This window comes from Pongo abelii, chromosome 1, assembly GCF_028885655.2.
Source record: "Pongo abelii isolate AG06213 chromosome 1, NHGRI_mPonAbe1-v2.0_pri, whole genome shotgun sequence".
NCBI lineage: Eukaryota > Metazoa > Chordata > Mammalia > Primates > Hominidae > Pongo > Pongo abelii.
Window position 1 is genome coordinate 66,942,482 of NC_071985.2, and position 25,550 is coordinate 66,968,031.

The window sequence follows — 25,550 nt, forward strand, 5'->3', positions numbered from 1 at the left end:
CGTGTGTAATTCCAGCTCTTTGGGAAGCCAAGGCGGGTGGATCACGAGGTCAGGAGCTTGAGACCAGCCTGGCCAAAATATTGAAACCCTGTCTCTACTAAAAATATAAAAATTAGCCGGGTGTGATGGCACGCGCCTGTAGTCCCAGCTACTTGAGTGGCTGAGGCAGGAGAATCACTTGAACCGGGAGGCGGAGGTTGTAGTGAGCCAAGACTGTGTCATTGCACTCCAGCCTGGGCAACAAAGCAAGACTCCATCTCAAAAAAAAAAAAATTCTTATTAAATATTTTTTGTAGTTAATATTATGTTAGTTGGTGTCATGAAAACACTACTTAACACTTGTTCAAAATTGAGAGTCTTGGTTGTTTTAAAAAGTCTGTTAATCCAAGAATAAAGTCTAAGCTAATTTTTATATGTTCATTACTTCATTTTTTTAAATAAAATCATTGAAAAACTAATTTCCTCAAATAATTTAATAGGTTCTTCCAGCACCCAAATTGAAGATGACTAATAATCATATTTATAGCAACAAAGGCTATGGAGTAAGCATTCTTCAACCAATGGAACAGTTTTTTATCGTAGCAGAAGAAGCTCTCAACAAAAGGGCTTCTTCAGGAGATAAAAAAGATGATAAAATGCTCTTCAAAGTAATGCAAAATCTGAATCTGGAAATGAATAATAATAAGATAGAAGCAAACGTCAAGGGGGATATCAGAATAGTCACAAGTTAAAGTGTCTGAATTGATGTTAAAGTTTTATATTTCACAAATTTGTTTAATAAATGATTCTCATATCCCACTGAAATGGTAGTTTCAATTCAAAGCTTAATTAAAAAATATTTAAATATCATAATGCTTTCACTGAATGATTCATTTTACATATTTTTAAAATAACAGCTTTATTAAGATATAATTCACATGCCATAAAATTCACACATTACAAAGCGTACAATTCAATGATATTAGTATATTTTTAGTATACAGTACAGTCATCACTATTTAATCCAGAAACAAATATGGTTTTAAATATTGTTTTCTAATACTCCTCCAATAAAAAGCATTAGGTGTTCTATGTAGACAAGAGACAAAATTTAATTTATCACTAATTCACAATAACCAGAATAAGATAATATGTCATATATTAAAATAAGATAGGTTCTTTAAGCTCATTCTTGTAGGCATACATTTTAGAAGAAAAAAGTGAAAAAAAGAAAAAAATAGGATAGATTCAACAGCAAGAAACAAGGAAATCCAAAATAAGAGAGGTAAACAATACAGAAATGTATTTCTCTCTCATAGTCAAGAAGTGCAGAGTAGAGGGCTAATAGATGTTCCTTGTGGGAACTCAGCATAGGGCTGGTAGGTAGGTATGTAGGTAGGTAGGTGTTTTGCGTTGTCAGAAATTCAGGTTTCTTCTACATTGTTTCACGATTGTAAGATTTCCATGAAAAATCACCATACAATCTAAGACAGCAATTGGTAATCAAGCTTTCATGCCTGGTTTTCAGCCAAGCAGAAGGGAAAGAACCTTTCTTCAAAGCTGCACACATTATTTGGACTTTCATGCTTCTACCTAGAATGTTATTATGTGGCTACACTTAGCTGCAAATGAGAAATATAATCTTTACATTGGATGGTCATGTGGCCTCTAAAATAGAGAGTTGATTTTCTAAGAAACAACGAATGGTCTTTTCCCAAAGCAGAGCTTATGTTGACTTAAGAATATAAAAAGAAATTTAAGCACTCAGGCTTAAATACTTAAAACTTTTGACTTTTACTTCATGTTATCTGTAACCTAACAAAGGTTACGCTGAATTGCCATAAACAATCTCTTGAGGCTGAGAGTTGATCTTTTTTTTTTTTTTTTTTTTTTTGTGAGATGAAGTCTGGCTCTATCACTCAGCCCGGAGTGCAGTGGGGCGATCTCAGCTCACTGTAAGCTCCGCCTCCCAGGTTCACGCCATTCTCCTGCCTCAGCCTCCCGAATAGCTGGGACTACAGGCGCCTGCCACCACACCCGGCTAATTTTTTTTTTTTTTTTTTTTTTTTTGTATTTTTAGTAGAGACTGGGTTTCACCGTGTTAGCCAGGATGGTCTCGATCTCCTGACCTCGTGATCCGCCCGTCTCGGCCTCCCAAAGTGCTGGGATTACAGGTGTGAGCCACCGCGCCCGGCCCAACAGCACTTTTTTAAAAGAAGAAAACCTATAGGCAGTTCCATAGATTTTGATTATACGTAGTCTGTGTACACAAAGACTTGTTAAAATAATTCCAGGATTGTCCTTGGGGGCCTTAATAAGAAACATCTTTCTATAATGAATGTAGTGAGTGTTAAGGGTGGGGATTTTCCTTTTCCATCCTCTTCCCCTACCTTTCTCAGTTTTTGCCTTCAGAAAGAATAGGTAATGGGCAAACTAATATCTTTGAAGGTATACAATAAAAGCAGTAGCCTTGTGTAAATAAACTTCTTACTCTGGCCATCTACCTCCCTTCTGTTGCTGCCACTGGTTTCTAACCTATTTGTCTTTTCCCAGGCCAACTACAGAATATAGTGATGCTGTTTTTTCGTTTCATGATTCTAAAACATGCATAAAGCATTTTTAAGATTTTCTAAGAATTTTGATATTTCATAAAATTAACTTTTTTCCTCTTCTACCTTTCCATCCCTACTTTTCCTCCTATACCTTAATAAATGAAAGACTGAATTTATATATTGTATTAGTTTTCCATTGCAGTCATAGTAAGTTACCACAAACTTAGCGGCTTAACACAGATTTATAATCTTACAGTTCTGTAGGTCAAAAATCTGACATGGGTCTCCCTGGGCCAAAATCAAAGTGTTGACAGGCCTGCATTCCTTTTTGGATGCTCTAGGGAAGGATCTGTCTCCTTGTTCATTTGGGTGTTGACAGAATTCAGTTCCTTGTAGTTGTAGGATTCAGCTCCCTGTTTCCTTGACGGTTGACAGCTGAGTTTCTGGTGGCTGATTTCATTCCTTGGCTCATGGCCTCCATTTTCAAAGCAACGGTGGATCGAGTGTCTCTCCTCTGAGTCTCTTGTCTATTCTTTTGTCTCATCTCCCTGACTCCTTCTTCTACCTCCCTCTTCCACTTTTAAGGACTTTTATGATTAGGTTGACCCTGCCTGGATGATCCAGGGTAATCTCACATCTCAAGATTCTTAATTATATATATATAATTATATATATATGATTCTTAACTTTTAAAATATATATTTTTATATGTTAAAAGTTAATAATCATATATAAGAACTATATATGATTACATACTAGATAATATAATCTATAAACTATATAGTTAAATATATAAATAATATATAGTGTAATATATATACTTATTCTTAAATATTTAAATATGTACATATTCTTAAATATTTAAATATGTATATATTCTTATATATTATGTATATTTAAATACATATATTTAAAAAAAATAAGATTCTTGGCCTGGCGCGGTGGCTCACGCCTGTAATCTCAGCACTTTTGGAGGCTGAGGTGGGCAGATCAGCAGGTCAGGAGATCGAGACCATCCTGGCCAACATGGTGAAACCCCGTCTCTATTAAAAATACAAAAATTAGCTGGGTATGGTGGCGTGTGCCTATAATCCCAGCTACTTGGGAGGCTGAGGCAGGAGAATTGCTTGAACCTGGGAGAGATAGAGATTGCAGTAAGCCGAGATGGTGCCATTGCACTCCAGCCTGGTGACAGAGTGAGACTCTGTCTCAAAAAAAAAAAAAAATCTTGAGATGTGAGATTACTTATTATATAATAGAGAGATATATTATAATGTACATATAATGTATATTAATACAAAAATGTAAAACTGTAAAATAATGTATTTATTGGTTATTTTTACATGTTAGCATGAAAAATGTTTTACAGTTATGCCTGTTAAGATGAGAAACATTAAACATTTGATTATATAGCCAACTGCTTTGTTACCTTTATCTTAAATTTATTTCTAGGTATGAAAGAAATATGGAATTTCAAAGTTTGAAAATTCCTAAAAGTGCTTCCATTTAAGATAAATCCTAGGGTGACCAATTCATCCCAGTTTGCCCAGGACTTTCCCAGTTTTAGCGCTTCTTCTGTCTTAGGAAAACAGATAGTCCTGGGCCAATTGAGACATTTGGCAACTCTAGTCAGTTCCCAGGAAGTAAAGATTCTTTTTACATCTTTTTTTTATGTCTTAAAATTTATTTTTTTAATCTTTAATTTTGTGTATACATAGTAGGTGTATATAGTTATGAGGTACATGAGATAATTTGATACAGGCATGCAATGAGTAATAACCACACACAATAAATGGGGCACACATCACCTCAAGCATTTATTCTTTCTTTTTGTTACAAACAATCCAATTATACACTTTTATTTATCTTTTTAAAAAATTTTATTTCAATCGTTTTTGGGGAGCAGGTGGTGTTTGGTTACATGAATAAGTTCTTTAGTTGTGGTTTCTGAGATTTTGGTGCACCCAACACCTGAGCAGTGTACATTGTATCCAATGTGTAGTCTTTTATCCCTCACTCCCTCCTACCCTTCTCCCGAGTCCCCAAAGTCCACTATATCACTCTTACACCTTTGTGTCCTCATAGCTTAGCTCCCACTTATAAGTGAGAACATACAATATTTGGTTTTTCCATTCCTGAGTTACTTTACATAGAATAATGGTCTCCAATTCCATCCAGGTTGCTGCAAATGCAATTATTTCATTCCTTTTTATGGCTGAGTAGTATTTCATAGTATGTATATACTACATTTTCTTTATCCACTTGGTTGATGGGCATTTAGGCTGGTCCTGTATTTTTGTGGTTGTGAATTGTGCTGCAATAAACATACGTGTGCAAGTGTCTTTTACATATAATGATTTCTTTTCCTCTGGGGAGCTACCCAGTAGTGGGATTGCTAGATCAAATGGTAGATCTACTTTTAGTTAAGAAATCTCTATACTGTTTTCCATAGTAGTTGTACTAGTTTACATTCCCACCAGCAGTGTAAAAGTGTTCCCTTTTCACCACATCCATACAAATATCTATTGTTTTTTGATTTTTAAATTATGGCCATTCATGTAGGAGTAAGGTGGTATCTCATTGTGGTCTTAATTTGCATTTCCCTGATAATTAGTGATGTTGAGCATTTTTCATATGTTTCTTGGCCATTTGTATATCTTTTTAATTTTAAAATTTTTATTATTTTATTAGTTTTTATTTTTGAGATGGAGTCTCACTCTATTGCCCAGGCTGGAGTACAGTGGTGTGATCTCGGCTCACTGCAACCTCCGCCTCCCATGTTCAAGCCATTCTCCTGCCTCAGTCCCCCGAGTAGCTGGGATAATAGATGCACAACAACCACACCTAGCTAGTTTTTGTATTTTTAGTAGAGATGGGGTTTCACCATGTTGGCCAGGCTGGTCTTGAACTCCTAACCTCAGGCGATCCACCCACCTCACCCTCCCAAAGTGCTGGGATTACAGGCATGAGCCACTGTACCCGGCCTGTATAACTTCTTTTGAGAATTGTCTATTCATGTCCTTAGCCCACTTTTTGATTTTTTTTTTTCTTGCTGATTTGAGTTCTGGATATTAGACCTTTGTTGGATGCATAGTTTGCAAATATTTTCTCCCACTCTGTGGACTGTCTGTTTACTAAGCTGATTATTTCTTCTGCTGTGCAGAAGTTTTTTAGTTTAATTAGGTCCCATCTATTTTTGTTTTTGTTGCATTTGTTTTTGGGTTCTTGGTCATGAACTCTTTCCTAAGCCAATGTCTAGAAGAGTTTTTCCGATGTTATCTTTTAGAATTTTTATGGCCTCAGGTCTTAGATTTAAGTCTTTGATCCATCTTGAGTTGATTTTTATATAAGGTGAGAGATGAGGATCCAGTTTCATTCTTCTACATGTGGCTTGCCAATTATCCCAGCACCATTTGTTGAATGCAGTGTCCTTTCCTCACTTTATGTTTCTGTTTGCTTTGTCAAAGATCAGTTGGCTGTAAATATTTGGCTTTATTTCTGGGTATTCTGTTCCACTGGTCTACATGCCTTTTTTTATACCAGTACCATGCTGTTTTGGTAACTATAGCCTTGTAGTATAGTTTGAGTCAGGTAATATGATGCCTCTAGATTTGTTCTTTTCGCTTAGTCTTGCTTTGGCTGTGCCGGCTCTTTTTTGGGTCCATATGAATTTTAGGATTGTTTTTTCTAGTTCTGTGAAGAATGATGATAGTATTTTGATGGGAATTGCACTAAATCTATAGATTGCTTTTGGCAGTATGGTCATTTTCACAATATTAATTCTACCCATCCATGAGCATGGGATATGTTTCCATTTCGTTCTGTCATCGATGATTTCTTTCAGCAGTGTTTGGTAGTCTTCCTTGAAGAGATCTTTCACCTCCTTGGTTAGGTATATTCCTAAGTATTTTATTTTTGCAGCTGTTGTAAAAGTGATTGAGTTCTTGATTTGAGTCTCAACTGAGTTGTTGTCGGTTTATAGCAGTGCTACTGATTTGCGTACATTGATTTTCTATCTTGAAACTTTACTGAGCTCATTTTTCAGATCTAGGAGCTTTTAGGATGAGTCTTACTGCATACCTAGGGTTTTCTAGGTATGTGATCACATCACTGACAGTGACAGTTTGACTTCCTCTCTACCGACTCAGATGCCCTTTCTCTTGTCTGATGCTCTGGCTAGGACACTTTTAGTTTTCTTTAAATGTACAGTAAATTATTGTTGCCTGTAGTTGCCCTGTTGTGCTACCAAATTCTAAATCTTATTCATTCAATCTAACAATATTTGTGTACCCATTAATCATCCCCACTTTCCTACCACCACCACTACCCTTGCCAGCCTTTGGTAACCATTACTTTATCTCCATGAGTTCAACTGTTTTAATTTCTCTATTCTGTTCCATGAGTCTATGTGCCTGTTTTTATGCAAGTAATGTTACAGTGGGTAGCTAGTTGGGTATGAGTGGGGCAGAAGAGCGCTCCGCCCCTCCCCCCACCCCCCACGATACACCAGGAGTGTCAGGCAACCATCAGGTGATGGTCAGGTGGTCAACTGTCTCTCTAAACTAATAATTGGTCACAGCCAGTGCCAAGGAAAGGCAGTCTATTCTAATAAATAGAAAACACCTGAAACTGGTGATCAGCAGCTTCCTGATAAGAGCTCAGGAGTTTGGCAAGCGGGAAGAAGTAACACAAAACCCCAGAAGTATGCCAATGTATAAAACCCCAAGTCAAAAGGTCAAGCCGCACACTTGCCTCTTGAGTCACCTACTTGGCCCTCTTCCAAGTGTACTTTCCTTCCTTTTATTCCTGTTATAAAACTTTTATTTATTTATTTATTTTTTGGGAGACAGAGTCTCACTCTGTCACCCAGGCTGGAGTGCAATGGCATGATCTCGGCTCTCTGCAATCTCTGCCTCCTGGGTTCAAGCGATTCTCCTGCCTCAGCCTCCTGAGTAGCTGGGACTACAAGTGCCCTCCACCACGTCTGGCTAATTTTTTGTTTTTTTTGTTTTTTTTTGAGACGGAGTTTTGCTCGTTGCCCAGGCTGGAGTGCAATGACACAATCTCAGCTCACTGCAACCTCTGCCTCCCGGGTTCAAGCGATTCTCCTGCCTTAGCCTTTCTGAGTAGCTGCGATTACAGGCGTGCACCACCACACCCGGCTAACTTTGTATTTTTAGTAGAGACGGAGTTTCTCCATGCTGGTCAGGCTGGTCTCGAACTCCTGACCTCAGGTGATCCGCCCACCTCAGCCTCTCAAAGTGTTGGGATTACAGGCATGAGCCACCACTCCTGGCCTTAATTGTTGTATTTTTAGTAGAGATGGGGTTTCATCATGTTGGCCAGGCTGGTCTCAAATTCCTGACCTCAGGTGATCTACCTGCCTGAGCCTCCTAAAGTGTTGGGATTACAGGCGTGAGCCACCGGGCCTGGCCCTTGTTATAAGACTTCTTAATAAAACTTTCGCTCTTGCTCTAAAACTTGCCTCAGTCTCTCCTTCTGCCTTATGCCCCTCAAATTCTTTCCTCTGAGGAGGCAAGAAATGAGGTTGTTGCAGACTCATATGAATTCATCGCCAGTAACATACTTTGGTGCTGTGTGACTCAGGTATGTTCTGCTGCTAACAGTACCATGTTGTTTTGGTTCCTATAGTTCTGCAGTATAATTTGAAGTCAGGTAATGTGATTTCTCCAGTTTTGTTCTTTAGGCTCAGGATGGCTTTGGCTATTCTGGGTCTTTAGTGGTTCCATTTAAATTTTAGAATTATTTTCGCTATTTCTGTGAAGAATGTCATTGGTATTTTGATAGAGAATGCATTCAATCTGTAGATTGCTTTGGGTAGTATGACCATTTTAACAATATCAGTTCTTCCAAACAGAACAGGAATATTTTTCCATTTTTTGGTGTCCTCTTCAATTTCTTGCATCAATGTTTTATAGTTTTTATTGTAGAGATCGTTCACGTCTTCAGTGAAGTTTATTCTTAGATATTTTATTTTATTTGTAGCTATTGTAAATTGACTTACTTTCTTGATTTCTTTTTCAGATTGTTTGTTGCTGGCAAAAAATGCTATTGATTTTTGTATGTCTGTTTGTATCCTGCAACTTTACCAAATTTATCAGTTCCAGTAGTTTTTTTGCTGGAGTCTTGAGGTTTTTCCAAATATAAGATCATATCATCTGCAAACAAGGATAATTTGACTTTTTCCTTTCCAATTTGGATGCCCTTTCTTTCTCTTGCCTGATTGCTCTAGCTAGGACTTCCAGTTATGTTGAATAACAATGGTGAAAGTGGCATCCTTGTCTTGTTCTAGATCTTAGAGGAAAGTCCTTTCCCATTCAGTATGATACTAGCTGTGGGTCTGTCATATATGGATTTTATTGTATTGAGGTATGTCCTTCTATACCCAGTTTTTTGAGGGTTTTATTTAAATCATGAAGGGATGTTCTTTTTTTTATTATACTTTAAGTGCTAGGGTACATGTGCACAACGTGCAGGTTTGTTACATATGTATACATGTGCCATGTTGGTGTGCTGCACCCATTAACTAGTCATTTACATTAGGTATATCTCCTAATGCTATCCCTCCCCCCTCCCCCACCCCACAGGATGGTTGAATTTTAACAAATGCTTTTTCAGCATTAATGGAAATTATCATGTTTTTTGTCCTTCATCCCATTGATATGATGTATCACATTGGTTGATTTGCGTATGTTGAACCATTCTTCAGCTGAAGGAGGGAGTCTTTCTAGAAGCTGCAAGCTGTGCTTTCTGGTTTTGGGGGAGGGGTGACGTAAACACTCCATTGGCTGCCCCAGCTGGTGTCTCAAACTAGGTTGTGTGTACCTGAAGTGAACTGGCTCAGAGCCCAGCACAGCACCAGGACTTGTCCAGGAATTGCAGTCCTTGTGGCCTAGACTGCCTTTCATTTAGGACCCCAGAGCACTTTTGTCTGCAGTGGCAGGGCTTGCCAGAAGTCAGGTTCCAGCCACTGGGAAGCACAATTCATCTCTGGCTATAAATATCTAGGTGTCTAGGCATCAATATACCTAGCTATCTCTGGCTAGGTATAAATGTTTCCTCCATGGGCGTGGGCTAAATTCTTCTTTGCGCTGTGATAGAGTAGCACTGAGTTCCAACGCAGTCTCAGAATCTGTTCCCCCACTACCAGGCACACAGATTCTGTCTGAGCCATGTGGCCGCTGCCAGGGCATAGAGAAGGGGTGATGTAGGCCAGTCAAGACTGTCTTTAGAGAAGGGGTGATGTAGGCCAGTCAAGACTGTCTTTCCTACCTTCTTCCATGCCTCTTTCCTCAATATACCTCTTTCCAGGTACTGTGATCGCTCACCTGATTTTTGGTTCTTACAAAGGTTTTTTGTGTGGATAGTTTTCAGTTTGGTGTTCTTGCGGGGAGATGATCACTGGAGGGTTCTATTGAGCCATCTTGCTCCACCTCTCCTCAACATCTTTTCTTAGAAGCTAAATTATCACTAAAATAGTCTCAGAAATTCAGGTAACCTCAGTTAACTTTGAGATTCAATATTAAATTTTCCCCACATGGTCCAGAAATATTTTATGCTACATGTAATAAAACAGTCTGCAAATATGAAAGTTACACAAATACAACTTTAAAAAACTTTCCTTTTTGTCTTCTGGACAGTAATTCAAGTCTAAGTCTTTCTGATAAATACAGTAGAATTCAGGAGCCGTTTTCCCAGTCAAAACCAAAATTCACATCAGTTCCAAATTAGAAATTCCATTTTTGGTTTTCTTTACTATCCTCCTGTCCCAATTCTGTTTCCAGATTCAGAAAGAGGGAAATTGGTATTCAAATACATGCTTGGCTAAAGTTGATGTCTTCTTTCTTGTCGTCTGGGCTGACCCCTAAGTTGGCACAACTATTCATATTCTGATCTGTTCCTATGGCATCGGTGACGTTCAGAGGGTCTGGAGTGTAGCTTCACAGCACAGCAGATCCCACCAAATTGTAGCTGCTTACTTCAGGACACTGTACCTACACATTCTGTTAACACACGGAGGTCTGCAGCATGGCTTCCTGAAATTGGCACATCAGCTTTTTCTTCCAGTTAACTTTCAAGCTGTCAACCACGGACCAAACACGTGCAAATCAGGCCACTCTTTCCTGTCTGAACTTCTAGAAGGGCGGACTCAATTGTCACTGCCAACTCTATTACCCCAAACCCCAGCAGATATGTGCTGTGAGAGAATGGGTGGTAAGCAGAAACCTTTCTACATTATTTTTTCCTCGAATTCTCTCCCATTTCCTGAATGGGAACGGTGTGTATTCAAGCTCTCATTTTGGAAGAACTTTCAGTCATTGCACACTTGCTGTGACATTCTTTAACTATTGTCTTTGTTCTAAGCAAAAGGTAGGGATGGCTAAGAAAGGAAATGAAGGCCAGCTGTGGTGGCTCATGCCTGTAATCCCAGCACTTTGGGAGGCCGAGGCGGGTGAATTGCCTGAGGTCAAGAGTTCAAGATCAGCCTGGGCAGGTGAAAACCCGTTTCTACAAAAAATACAAAAATTAGCTGGGTGTGTTGGTGGCAGGGGCCTGTGGTCCCAGTTATCCACTGCTTAGGAGATTGAGGTGGGAAGATTGCTTGAGCCTGGGAGGTAGAGGTTGCAAGTGAGCTGAGATTGTGCCACTACACTCCAGCCTGGGTGACCCTGCCTCAAAAAAGAAATTAAACAGTGGTTGATGCCTCAAGGTATTAATGTCACAAAATATATAGCCTTCTGCTAAGTCTCATCTAAGAAAAGGAATGATTTCTGGACCTTATAATGGATTCTTTGGTAACTGAAGTGGATTCCCACTTACAGCTATGACAAGCGCAAATGGCACTGAACTTTTCCTCCCATGTAAGCAACTACTTAAACAGCTGCTTTCAGACATTAGGTAACAGGCAATGCAGAACTGTGATCCCCCAAGAAGGAAAACAAATAAGACAAGTCCATGGCTATGTGGAAGCACTTTCTGGGTCATGGCAGAGGGAGAAAGTACCAAGCAGAGCACTGCAGTTAAGAGACAAACTGGAGTTTAGGGAGGACACCTGGAATACGTGGGGCACAAGACAGGGGGGAGCTACATATGGAGCTCCTCAGGTCTTTAGCTGAATATGGTAACATTAGAACTGTGCCTTAGTGCTTCTTTCAACCTTTAGAGAATGCACTTTGACAACTTTTGGCCATTTTTCAATTTACATTTCTACTTGAATTTGTTGGAGGGATGAGTACCATTCAAATGAACTATTATTGATTTTATACCTTTTATGGGAGTTTTCACAACTTGCAAAGGGAGAGAAAGCTCATGATCCATCGATGGTGCTAGTTTGGCTAGCTACAGCTGTACCGCAGAAATGAAGGTAGAGCCGGAGTGAGCAGCTAAGAAGGGAGTTTAGCCTCTACCCTGACGGCAGTTAAGAACCATTGGTTTAAGTCAGGAGAGGGGGTATGAAACTAGATTTGTTTGGGAATGTTTACTGTAGCTGTAGTGGAGATCAGATTGAGGCAAGCCTGTAGGCAGGATCAGTTAAGTTGCTGTGGCACTGTATGTCCAAACTAAGACTGAATACAACAGAGGCAACTGATCTATAAAAGTATATTGAAAGATGTTTTGAGCTGACCAGCGGTGGTGGCTTAAGCAATTAAGCAGCTGAAACTCCAAAGAGCAGAGCAGAGAACACAGTACTGTCAGGACATAAGGTAGGTTGGGAGGGGAAAGAGGTCAGTTTGGAAAGCACTGAGATTTTTTTCTGTGGGATATTTAAGCAGAGACGCATGTTCAGTGTGCAGTTGTTTACATGGCTCAGAAAGGAAATCTCGGTTGGAGATAGACTTGTGAGTCTGCAGATAGGTGCCATCAGCTTAACAATAATTGCTGAAGGTGATCTAAAACATATATGCAGGATAAAAGACTTTGAAAAGGAAACCAAGACAAAAATATGCCCAAGATCATCCACATGGTTGAGAACAGAATTAAGACAAACCCAGTTCTGTGTAATCCAGTACCTTTGCCCTCTCCACTGTATCTTGCTCAAATGAGAAATCTGAGAATTCACTGGAAACTGTAAAGTGCTATAAATGTATGAACATCTCTATTAAAACAAAGTAGCTTGACAAAAACCTTTTGCAACACAGTAAGGTAGGTAAATGTGTCACATCAGTGAAGCTTCATTTACCTTTTATTCAAGAGTTCTATGGATTGATTATATTGCTTTTAATTGTCATTGTGGAAACTAACTTAGAAAAGAAAATGCTGGCCTTGGTCTTATTCAAAGACAGAATATGGGAGGAAGCCAAATGTTCAGCCCTAGGTCAAAAGTTTTATTCAGGTTTATGTGGCTTGTGCACTTGCCAGTATTTATTTCAAAAGGTAACAATTCAATTCCAAGGTGATTTATTCTATTACAAGTAGTATCACTTAGTATACTTTTGAAACAGGGTACAACTTCTCTGACATTTAAAATGAACAGATGTAACTGGCATTGTAAAATTTTCTAACATATGAGGTCAACAAACAAACTACACGGCAAGTATTCGGTGTAATACTTTATTTTCTATTGTATTAAACGAAAGCCAGGAAAATACCAAGTTATTTAAAGGCAAATCTTTACTCCTTAAAGAAAAAATACAAACTGTGGTATTTTTAAGAGATCGTTATATTTTACATAATATAAACAAAATCACTAATGCATCTATATGCTTGGTTTCCTTAAACTACAATGAACCACAGAATGGGTGAAAATGCATTTACTTTTTGGTGGCAAATAAACATACTGGAAGAAACACGTAACACATAGCATGCCTTTTTTTCCTTACTGTCTACACACAGGAACTGACATAACCAAGTTTTAATAGCCGCCACCTCCTCTTCCCTGTCCAAAGTAGCCAGTTCCATAGGCCCCCCTACCACCTCCTCGCTGGAATCCCCCAGATCCTCTGTAGCCTCCACTAGGCCCTCTGTAGTCTCCTCCAGAGTTGCCTCTAAAGCCACCTCGGGAAACTCCTCTATAGCCTCCACCAACACCACCATATCCTGCCCGAAAGGAGTTGGCACTGCCACCATAGCCTCCGCTACCATAGCCTCCACTGCTATAGCCACTGCCATAGCCTCCACCACTGTAACTAGAACCTCCCCTTCTATATCCACTTCCATTGTCATATCGGGCCATCTTGGGAGGACGTGGACCATCTCCATACCTAGGAAAAGCACAAAACCATCACTTTAGCAAAGCATTCTTATTATTTCCCAACGACTCACCAAATGTACACATTTAGTTATATTTGAAAATTTAATACATAAAGGGAATGAAGCCAAATGCACAAATAGAAATTGAAATAAAATTGATCTGCTATTCTCAAACAGTTATCAATTGTATCCATCTGTTTTTCTGAAGTTCTTTCTGGTTCGATCTCAAAGGTTTTGAATTTTGGCAGTATGTCATCAGAACTTTAAGACAGTCCTCTTACTCAGTTCAATAACAATAGTGTTTCCAAGAAGGCAAGCATTAGGAGAGGGTTCCTGGAGCTGCCAATAAACTATTTGGTCTTTATAACCAAATGTTTTCCTGCAATAATTCTGAAATATGATTTTGAAAAATGTCCTTGGTAATGCCTAAATCTGTTTCATGTGGCAAATAAGGAAAATAAAGCTAATGAAAAATTGCAGAAATCGAGATGGACCGTCAACAACTTCAATTAAACATATCCCCAATCTGCTTATTACTCCTGTGCAGCTTTTCTTCGAGAATAACACTACCAATTCAGCAGCTAAGTCAGAAATATGGCTGTGTGGCTGGGTGCAGTGGTTCAGGTTTGTAATCCCAGCACTTTGGGAGGCTGAGGTGGGTGGATCACCTGAGGTCAGGAGTTAGAACTAGCCTGGGCAACATGGCAAAACCCTGTTTCTACTAAAAATACAAAAATTAGCTGGGTGTGGCAGTGTGTGCCTGTAATCCCAGCTGCTCCGGGGTTTGAGGCAGGAGGATCGCTTGAACCCGGAAGGCAGAGGTTGCAGTGAGCCAAGATGGCACCACTGCACTCCAGCCTGGGCAACAGAGCAAAACTGCCTCTCAAAAAAAAATAAATAAATAAATAAAATAAAAATAAAATAAAAAATAAATGACTGTAATCTGTCTTCCTTCTTTCATTGCACTATTCCATTTTAGTCCATCACGAATTCCTATTGATTCTACCACAAATCTGTCTAATCCAGTCACATCTCCCCATTGCAATTCTATCTACTACTGTAATTTAGGCCACCACATACTCATACATCCTAAACTCTCTTGCATGCATCCCTTTCTTTCTAGTTTCCGGACTATTATCCTTCTTAGAAACAGATTATATACACAGAGGCTCTTTGCTTACCAGCCGTCCTACCAAAAATAATCTCTCTTCTCCTAAACACCCATGAATACTTCATTTGTTATCTGCCTATGACGCTTATTGAATTATTCTATGCATTTAACCACCTGGGAGGGCCACAGAATAGCATAGTAAGAGCACTGTTTCAGGAGCCATGTTGCCTGGGTTTGAACCTGGTTCTATCAGTTATTAGCTGTATGACCTTGGGTCTTATCTGTGCCCAGTTTCCTTGTTTATATTAAAGAGGATGAGGATAACAATCAACCCATCTTACAGATAGACCAAATGCCAACACATCATTTTTGATGAGGAATTAGAGGTCATTTTTGGATAACTGGAAGAATTTTAGTACATTAGTATATTATAGTATTACTAAAACACTTAAGGTTTTGGGGTGTGATTGTGGTATTGTGGCCATGTTCTTAAAAGACATGAAGTGTACTGACGTAAAATGTGGCAATGCCTGCTACTTCATCACAAATATTAAGCAAATGTACAAAACACTGAAAATTAGTGAACCTAAATAAAGACTATATGGCTATACACTGTATCATTCTTCTGCCTTTTTGGTAAGTATCAAGTATTTGTAAATAAAAATTAGTGGGCAAAGAAAAAAAATTTGAAAACCTGAAGCAAATAAAAATTTTAAGAATTAAGATAAATTTCTCATTTCTTTAAGATATCCATGCTCTAGTTGTTTAAGATAAACAAAAACACATATACATTTGATAAAGAAGCAATTTAACATCTCATCAATATTTTTCTTTAGAGATGCCAAAACAGTACCATGGAAAAAGGGCTATCTGGGCTGTGTCACTTCCCTGTCATGTGACCCACTCTGAACTATGAATGTGTATTTGTAAGATCCTTTTCTAACACTACCAACATGCACTGATGCAGTAGACCAATTACTAACAAAAAAGTAAATGACATTCTTTGTTCTGAGTGTGTTAGCCGCAACTAAACTATCTATAGCTCTATCTATATCTAGAATTTTACTTAAGTGATAGGGCTTCTATCACTAACTTTAGGAATTCTAGGCCTACTAGGTAAGATCTCTCCCCTCTACTTGGTTCAGTAAGAAGTTAATATTGTACTCACCGTGTACTGCCAATCATAAGGTTGATACCAGCAGCTGAGGGTCTAGAGATCTGACGGATCATGTTCAGCATACGTTCATTTACGGGGTCCAACTGGCTGATGATAGCAGGTTGTTTGGTTACTTCAACAACCAGAGCCTCCATGGCTGCCCGGAGACCAGTGATACAGGCAGCAGCTTCATGAGATATTTGCAGTTTAATCCTAAAGTGGCGAAATACATTAAAAATAAGAGAGGGAGTATATGTAGAAAAAGACCATTATCTCTCAACTTCACACATGGCACGTTATAGAATAAATTTAACTTCTTAAGCATTAATATTGAAAAAAAAAAAAAAACCTACTTATAATGGCCCCAAACTTAGGCAAACACAGATATGAAGAGTAGTAATAATCAGCAATAGCTTCTTAAAATTCACTGCTAGCTATGAGCAGGAGTCTTAAGCCAAAAAGCCTATCAAGCCAAATAAACTATAATAAAAATATATGCAATATATAATAAACAAAAAACAAAGTCCAGCAATATGGATCATTCAGACTTTATTTATTTTTGAGACAGAGTCTTCCTCTGTTGCCCTGGCTGGAGTGCAGTGGCGTGATAGCTCATTGCAACCTCCAACTCCCAGGTTCAAGTGATTCTCCTGCCTCAGCCTCCAGAATAGCTGGGACTACAGGTGTGCGCTACCACACAGGGCTAATTTTTTTGTATTTTTCGTAGAGACAGGTTTCACCATGTTGTCCAGGCTGATCTTGAACTTCCTGAGCCCAAGTGATGTGCCGCACCCAGCCAGATCATCCAGACTTTAAAATAATGAATTTAAGAGACCCAGAATGCTGGCATTTTCTAGGTTTTCAAGAATATGGTGGCTAAGCCTACTGGCTGTCCATTAAGCTCTATTCCATTTTTGCCCAGTGCTTACCACTAGTTTTGAATCAATATACAGAGTATATGAAAGGGTACTCAAGCTTCACTTAATCTGATTCCATAGTGGTAGTGTGCCTAGTGGTAGACATGGCTCAAATTCCTAATGCATTTGCTTCTACTGGTATCAATTTAAGATTAAGTATATAGCATATAATTAAGTTAGATATAATTAGTATATATTTAAGTTATAATTAGTATATAATTAAGTTAGATTAGCAGCTGATTTCCATCATATTGTAATTCTAAGAATTCAGTTTGGAGTTCACATCTGAAAATCCATACCAGTCATCTACAAGCACAATCTGCCCATCAGATTGGACTTTCTTGGAGGCAAAGAGAAGCAACTGCAGGGGGGTGACTAAAGTCATGCCTTTAGCAGAGATGGCTCGAGTTCGAATCTGCAAATGGAGAAAGAGACAATACAAAATGGTTGACATTCCAACTTCCAAATACCACTATACACTGTGCTTTGAAAATCAAAATTCATGTTCCTAATTGATTATAAAGACAATTTCAACTTTCAATGTAAACTTTTCCAGTCTTTTCTTACCTTTTCACCAAATACAAAGAAGGGAGATGGGTACTTCATGTCTTGGCTACTAAAAGGACAATTAACAGATGATTTGTGGATAAGTGCATTACGCCCTTCAGTGGTGAGAATCTTCCTCTTTTCCTTATGATAGCACACATTGGGGTACACACCAAAGGCCAGGAGGGAGATAACAACATCCAAATTATTATCTGGTCCAGTGTTAGTAAACACTTGTGTCAACAAACAATCTGTTAAGAGGAGCAGAGTGAAAAGAAAAATCAGATAACTGACTGATCTTCACATTACATGCAAACTATTCAAGATAATTCAGAGAACTGACTCTTCCTCACTCTTTTCACATAACCTGTCTGTAAAACTTTCTCTTCTCAGAATCCTTACACCCAGATTAAGTTCAAGGAGTAATGTTACTGAGTTTCCACATAAGAAAACAAAAACGTCTCTATTCTCTTATAGACTCAACCATAAATAAGCTTGGGGTGATTACTTTTTTTTTTTTGAGACGAGTCTCACTCTGTCGCCCAGGCTGGAGTGCAGTGGTGCCAACTCGGCTCACTGCAAGCTCTGCCTCCTGGGTTCACGCCATTCTCCTGCCTCAGCCTCCCGAGTAGCCGGGACTACAGGCACCTGCCACCACGCCCGGCTAATTTTTTGTATTTTTAGTAGAGACGGGTTTCACCGTGTTAGCCAGGATGGTCTCGATCTCCTGACCTCGTGATCCACCTGGCTCCGCCTCCCAAAGTGCTGGGATTACAGGTGTGTGCCACCGTGCCCGGCCGGGGTCATTACTTTTTAAAGTCCCCCAATCAACCATCTACTCTGAGAATAAGAGCTTGACTGATAGGACCACAAAGTATTTATCTGCTACTCTTAAATAGCTGTTAGTTGTAGAGAAGATGGAGATAATCTAAGAGGACACCTACTAGAATGAAGGCTGACGTTTTTACCCAGTCTACACTTTGAGTACTTAGCTACTGACTGGAAAGCATGACAGTCAACCGCTGAAAGCACAGACATATTTTGTTCTAGACAAACCAGTTCTAGTCTTATAGCCTCGTAATTGGATGAATTAAAGACAATTTATACCTTGGTGCCTGTTTCATTACCTGTAAAATGCATCTCAAGACTCTAGCATATGAAGTTTTCCCTTTCTTATAATTTTGAGGAAAAACTAAAATTTCGGCTGGCTTATGACAGAAGAGAACTACTCACTACTTTGTTATTCCAATCACAGCCTTTACAAATTTACCATCTTGCCCAACTACCTTCTGTCTCTCAACAGTCTTATTTCTGGTTATGCATTCCAGTTCTCAATGTTTTAGGAAATAATTCTATATTTTAACCTAGTTGGAAAAGAAAAGTACTACAGCTCATCAAGAAACATGGGTTGGTTTTTTTCTACGTTAGATGTCATAAACTCCTTTAATCATCTGTACACCGAAAGTATAAATTAAAGCCATTTAAAATTTAATGTGGTAGAATTTACTTCAAGTCTAAATGCTAATAAATTACTTTGCAAACCACTGTAAGGTTATCAGCAAAGTACTCATTCTGGGAACTAGACCAGTGTTCATGAGAACTAAGAAATAGTCGGGAATATATAAAAATCATAGGGTCTAAAATTTGAAACTAAAATACACTTTGCTGTCAATTTGCATGTACTATATAAATGTCACTTTAAAGACATCTTAACAATGGAAGAAGTCTTACCTTCTGGAAACCCAGAATTAATCAAAATCTCTTTGAGCTGAACTTTGGCTTCCCAGGTCATTCTTAGTGTAGCCATATTCAGTCTTTTGTGCTCACAAAAACGTATCTCTGCTTCTTCTCCACCCATTCTAAAATAAATTGGCATGAGAAATCATTCTCTAACACCAGAAAACTAAACACAAATGAGAAACTACAGACAGCTCACCCAAATCTTACTCATACCTAGCATCATCCCAGGCTTGGAATACTGATAAAAGGGCTACGTGATCAGAAAATCTGTTTCCAGCAAAATTTCGATGGATATAGCCCAGCCGCTTTCCTTCATTGATGAAAGGCTCTGGAAAGCAGGTAGCAGCAGCAATGGTACAGATAGCATCTCCCACGCTGAAATACACAAAGACAGTTAAATCCAGACTAGATCACAATGTTGTTGCCAGCAGCTCAGGTAGTACTGTCGACTGTGGGTTGCACTCTTTATGGCTATGATTCCACTTTTATTTGCAATGAAATTGGCTTAACAAAGAACTTTATAGCTGCTCTCTTCAGAATCAGAAAGAAAAAAGTGCTCTGATGCTCTAATGGCCACACATTTATCATAAATTATGACCAAGTATATTTTTCCTTTTATATTCTCTCTTCCCCATCATACCAAACCTCTTAATCTTCAACATTTTCTGATAAAATAAACCTCTTTTCCTGACGCTGCTCTTTCAAGACCGACTATTAATAACAAGGGACCCTCCCACCCCGGCCTCCCAAAGTGCTAGGATTCAAGGTGTGAGCCACATTGCCTGGCCTGCTTGCTTTTAACTTTTGAGAAATCAGTGCCCTTTTCCCCATGTTGGGGCCAGATATCCATATAGTAGAACTGTTCATTTTTTTAGTGTTACACTTCTCTCAATATCTACTAGGTATGTTACTTGCCTGAAGAACATTTAGGATTTTTTTCATCTATCTGAGCCAATACTGCTTTTACAGGGAGGAGAAGATTCTGAAATTATTCTACCACTTAACGAAGAGAAATAAAACAAAAGCACTTACTAGAAAATACACCCCATTATCATCATTTTGCCAAAACGAGGCTCAATGGGGAGTTTAGCCAGGATTCGTCCCAAAGGAGTCAACTCATCATTGGCATCTAATGCATCAAGCTCTGTGGGGAGACAGTTCTTTGTGAGCAGAAACAAATGAACACTAATTTTAGGCAGACAAAACATTACTCTAAATTAAGGTTAAGATGGTAGTTTAGAGTTCCTCTTTTGTCAAGCCAATCGCTAATACCATGTCTACAGCCAACAATTCTCTGTACTCAAAAATAGAACAAAATCAAAATCTGGAGCACCCAACATAAAGAAGGTACTACAACTAAATCCTGTAGGTTATAAAAACAAATACAATTCATATGAAGTCTATAAATACAGTATTAACTATACTGTATATGTATATATGTATATACTGTATATGTAGCAGCGTAAGTTTCTACACGCCGTAAGAAGTCTGACACCCAGCTGTTAAATGTTTTTTTAAAAAAAAAAATCTAGAGAAAATTCTGAAGTTACATAGTAGATAAATGTTAGATTCAAAATTCAAATTCAGATCTAGCTCCAATGCCCTTAATTTTCACTGTACTATTTTCACTGCTTCTATAACAAGTTTAGCAAGAAAACATAAATGTTCCAGGCTGGACGCAGTGGCTCCTGCCTGTAATCCCAGCACTGTGGGAGGCTGAGGTGGGTGGATCACTTGAGGTCGGGAGTTTCAGACCGGCCTGGCCAACATGGTGAAACCCTGTCTTAGTAAAATACAAAAATTAGCTGGGTGTGGTGGTGTATGCCTGTAGTCTCAACTACTCGGGAGGCTGAGGAAGGAGAATGGCTTGAACCTGGGAGGTGGAGGTTGCAGTGAGCTGAGATCACGCCACTGCACTCCAGCCTGGGCAATGGAGCGAGATTCCGTTTCAAAAAAACAAAAAAGTTCGAAGAGATTCATATGAAATACTGTGGGTATCATGAGTAAGTTATGTTCTGATCTTTAGTACATAGTTAAGAGATGCCTTTTTAAGTTTTCTTTTCTTTTTTAAAGTAAGACTCACATTGTCCCTTTCTTCCTCCTCACTGCTCATTAGAACAGTGACTATACTATCTAAGGTAGGACGGAGGCCTTACTATTATCATCACAGCCCTGTTGACTACATCTTCATCTTGATTCATTTGTTAAGTGTTATCTGCCAGGACAAGACAGATGGTATGATTAATATCTGTGTCAAGTAGGTTTGTATTTTAAGTACCTCTAAGAGTGTGTTCTGCTTCAATCACAGCATCCAAAGGGGGAGGTTCAATTGCTTTGGCCAGAAATTGGCCAATTCCTCCTAGACGCAGAAGTTTTATGCTAAGAGCAATTTCATGCAATGGTGTTCGGAACATCTCTGGTGTCATGTGGGTTTCAAGTCTAAGAGAAAACAAGCATAAAATAACCATCCGCCTTATGTATACACAGATGTTAGTTTAATAAACTTTTTGCAGCAAGGTAATCAGGGATACAGAGCTGCCCTTTCCTCATCCTTTTATTTTACAATTACCACTGAACCTTTTATCATTCACTATACACACTGTTGACAAAATTTGATCTGGTTGCATAGTGGTTTCTGACTTATCCTCACAGCTTGATAGCCTTTTAGGCTGAGAAGAAAAATGAAAAAATTATCCAAAATCTTGAATGTTATTAGCTCCACCCATGGTCTCTTCAGGCCTTGCCTGTTGACAAACATGGGTTAAAAACGACAACAAGACTTTTTGTAGGATGATAACTCATACTAACCTTTCTCTACAACCTCCCCACCTTCCCAGTTCATGTAATTTTAGTGCCACTAGAAAGGCTCTTATAGATGTAACTCTTTAAAATCCGAAACTTTTTGACTTCTGACATGACACTTAAAGGAAATGCTCATTAGAGCGTTTTGGATTTCATATTTTCAGATAAGGGATGCCGAATTGGTAAATACAATGCAAATATTACCAAGAAAAAAAAATCCAAAACCACATCTGGTCCCAAGCATTTCAGTTTTAAAAGAGATATCTGACCTGTATAAATTAACAACAGCAAACACTTATTGGGAGATCATGATATGCCAGACACCGTTCAAAGTATTTTACATTATTAAATCATTTAATACTTATACCAACCTTATGGGTTAGGCATTATTTACCATATTCTTTTTACAACTAAGGAAACAAGAGAGGTTAAGTAACTTAATATTTTATAGAATGAGGGAAATGCAGGCCTAAGGAGTAACCACTTAGTGTTATACAATGTATTAGGCACAAACAATATTAAAATCTAGGTCTCTATATTTCTAAATCTGGCTTATTCTCTGTAAATGATTTGTGATGAAGATTCTTACAAAACATTTACACCTGATTCCAACATGGCTGGCAAGACTTAGATCAGCTTATATTGGCAGGTTTACATAACTGCACACATCTGTCCCTACAGAGAACAGAACAAAAATCCCTTACTAAAGGTCAAGAATGGGTCTTACCTCTCAAAACGAGCTCGACTGCACAGGTGAAAGCAGAATCCAGGCCGTACTCGGCCAGCTCGCCCTTTCCGTTGCTCAAGGTTTGTTTTTGATGCCCATACGGTAGCATAGTTGGTCATATTGTTGTGAGCAGTGAAGAGTTTCACTTTCTGCCTACATAGGAAAAAGTGGTTAATTCTAAGACCCATGTGTATTATCAATAACTGTTAATCCACTAAGTAGTGAATGCTTTCCACTATGTAGTTAAAGCCATACCTACTTGTGATGTGTATTCATGAATGGCACAAGTAAGAATCAGCAATCTGACTGCAAACTCCTAGTTGTCAACCTACTAAAAGGCAATGTAACATTCACCTGCCACTTACCAGCTGAACTGCCTTGGCCAAACTTTCCATGCCATTATCTACCTTATAATTTTTTTGGTAAACATTAAATAAATTGACAAATGCAAAGCATTTAAATGGAATATGGCACATACACAAAAGAAAGTAATTATTTAAGTCATCTCTATTCCAAAGTTTAGTGTAACTTTTAGGATATCTATATCTAGTGATGCCTGTGTGGTCCTTTTGAACCCCCAAGTAACCTCAGATTCCTTCAATGTTACATACAGAGACAGCTGCCACTAAATGACTGGGATTGGCACAGAATGCTATTCATCATTTCCTAAAATGGATGTTGGCAGCAAATTGTTTTCATTGTTAGGACACACTAAGGAATTATATAGAAAAGTCATGGGGCACAAGTTGGCCAGATATAACCAAGTTTCAACTTTTTTGTCCTTTCAATTTATCAATTACCACGTAATTCCTATATCTACACAGAATGTCTCCTGGTGTATTTTTCCAGGCTCATCTCATACCAAAATGAAGACCTTTAATCCTTAAAGGAGTGTCCTTCAAGGCAGGATATTTGTCATGTGCTAAACACTGGTCATCTTTTCATCAAACAGCATGCTATAGTATGGCAGTGATCAATGGAAACACCCAATGGGAAATAAGTGAGACACCAGCAGCCAAGAGCAATGAGAAGTAATCATCAGTTACAGTTTCAAGCTTTGTCACTTTCTACCATAACTGATTTGCAGTAATCAACAGAAATAATTACTCTTATCAATTACCTATAATGCTATATAGATGCACAATAATTTTGGAGATTTAAGAACACAGGAGTTTAAAAATAAGGTGTTTTTGATTCTGTTAACTGGTAACAAGTTTCCAGTTAGTAACAATGGAGCAGGCAAACAGGTTTCCCAGTAACTTACTTGCAGGAGTCAATGACATAAACAACATCGTTTATGGTAATGCTTGTTTCAGCAATATTTGTGGACAAAATAACCTGTGAAGAAAGAAAAATTACACTTCAGAAAATATTCTTACTAGTTACTTGAAAGCACTGATTTGCTTATGTATGTAACAAATGACGAGAAAATTACAGAAGTCCTAAAAAGATCACCCAATAACTGATTAATGAACAGTCTACTAAGCTCAGAAAGAGAAGACTCCTTTTTTCTTCCTCAATTTAGGTGGGTTACAATTTTTTGGGTAGCTCTTTGAAGGCTTGTAACATTTGTTTAGTATCTATGTCACTTCCAATCCCATCACTGTAATGTTTATATTTACCTTGGTTACTCCAACTGGTACTGGATCAAACACTTTGCGTTGTTCCTCTCGAGGAATCTGAGAATGCAGGGGTAGAATCTGATACCGATGGCTTCCTATATAACAACACAGAACAATCAGGGACTAAAAACAGGAGCTGGTTTCAAACAGCTCTCCATTATACATATTTTTATTCGAAAGTAGAAACAACACAAAATTTTGTTTTCACATACTGGCTAAGGCACTAGCAAAAACATTCATTTTCACTCTCAAATATGTGAGAATTCAAAGACTCATACCAAAATGTGGATTCATTTCCAAATGCTTCTGCATAGTATAAATCAGATTCCAGCCAGGCAAAAAAACCAACACAGCTCCAGGAACATTAAGGGTTTCAATGTACTTAAGTAGAGCTTCGATGAGTTCAAAAGGAGTTTCCTTTTCGTTCAATTGAGACATGCTCAACCTTGTTTCTGGACCATATTCATCACCACAGATCAAGTTGCAATTTGCCTGTAAAAAACAGGTAGACATATTTTTGGATTGTCTCAGTTACTACGGCTCATGAGATAAGTCCTCTAGATTTCTTCTAGTGACTCTAATTACTTGTAATGTCATTATTTATTCTAGTTGATTAGTCACACACTATAGAATACAGAAGAAATTTAACTTCCAAAAATGCAGAACTTACATTAATATACTGAACTTTTCCACTAATTAGTATTTCTCACATGATAGGACTAAAATTCAAACACAAACTTAAATTTGACTCAAACCTCTCATAGAGCCTTCTACTGAGTATATTTCTTTCTATTATTGAAATAATGTATTTTCCAAAAAGTTTACATTAGAATCAATGATAAAACAAGTTGAGAAACAGTTGTTGCAACTGGTCTTTTTCCTGAATTTTCTAATCTGCTGTTCATTTACATCTTCAGATCTTTTGATTAAAAAGATATAATCTTAGGTTTATTAGCAAATTCTGCATTGCTGGCTGTCTCAGTCTGTATTTGCAGATAATCCATTTTTATACTATCGTTGTCCAACTCTCAAGCACTACAAGATAAGTCTTTTCTTTCCTGTTTCTCCTAGGAAATCCCTCATTGCTCCCTGATTTAATACTCTGTCCACCTGATAATGTCATCTCCAGTCTCCTGTAGCTAAAGCTATAGCTGCTGTTTCTTAAACTTTACTGTATATACAGATCA

At 38.3% G+C, this 25,550-nt stretch overlaps 2 protein-coding genes across 3 annotated transcripts in view; one reads left to right on the plus strand and one right to left on the minus strand.

The window, feature by feature from the left end:
- SHCBP1L (SHC binding and spindle associated 1 like) overlaps positions 1-852 on the plus strand; it is a 54,828-nt gene extending 53,976 nt beyond the window's left edge. The window contains 1 exon segment of the mRNA XM_024238991.3: positions 480-852. Within this exon segment, the coding sequence (XP_024094759.2) occupies positions 480-731 (252 nt within the window). The 3' untranslated portion in view covers positions 732-852.
- A 12,237-nt stretch (positions 853-13,089) lies between these two features.
- The window catches only part of DHX9 (DExH-box helicase 9), a 49,077-nt gene continuing 36,616 nt past the window's right edge, over positions 13,090-25,550 (minus strand). For both annotated transcript variants that reach the window (XM_002809709.5, XM_054524440.1), the window contains 12 exons: positions 24,642-24,855; positions 24,364-24,458; positions 24,006-24,079; positions 22,742-22,894; positions 21,491-21,651; positions 20,245-20,356; positions 19,426-19,587; positions 19,204-19,331; positions 17,494-17,723; positions 17,226-17,341; positions 16,022-16,222; positions 13,090-13,753 (listed from right to left, as the gene is read on the minus strand). In XM_002809709.5, coding sequence (XP_002809755.1) covers positions 13,405-13,753; positions 16,022-16,222; positions 17,226-17,341; positions 17,494-17,723; positions 19,204-19,331; positions 19,426-19,587; positions 20,245-20,356; positions 21,491-21,651; positions 22,742-22,894; positions 24,006-24,079; positions 24,364-24,458; positions 24,642-24,855 — 1,995 coding nt within the window. In that variant the 3' untranslated portion in view covers positions 13,090-13,404. The remainder of the gene's footprint in view (positions 13,754-16,021; positions 16,223-17,225; positions 17,342-17,493; positions 17,724-19,203; positions 19,332-19,425; positions 19,588-20,244; positions 20,357-21,490; positions 21,652-22,741; positions 22,895-24,005; positions 24,080-24,363; positions 24,459-24,641; positions 24,856-25,550) is intronic.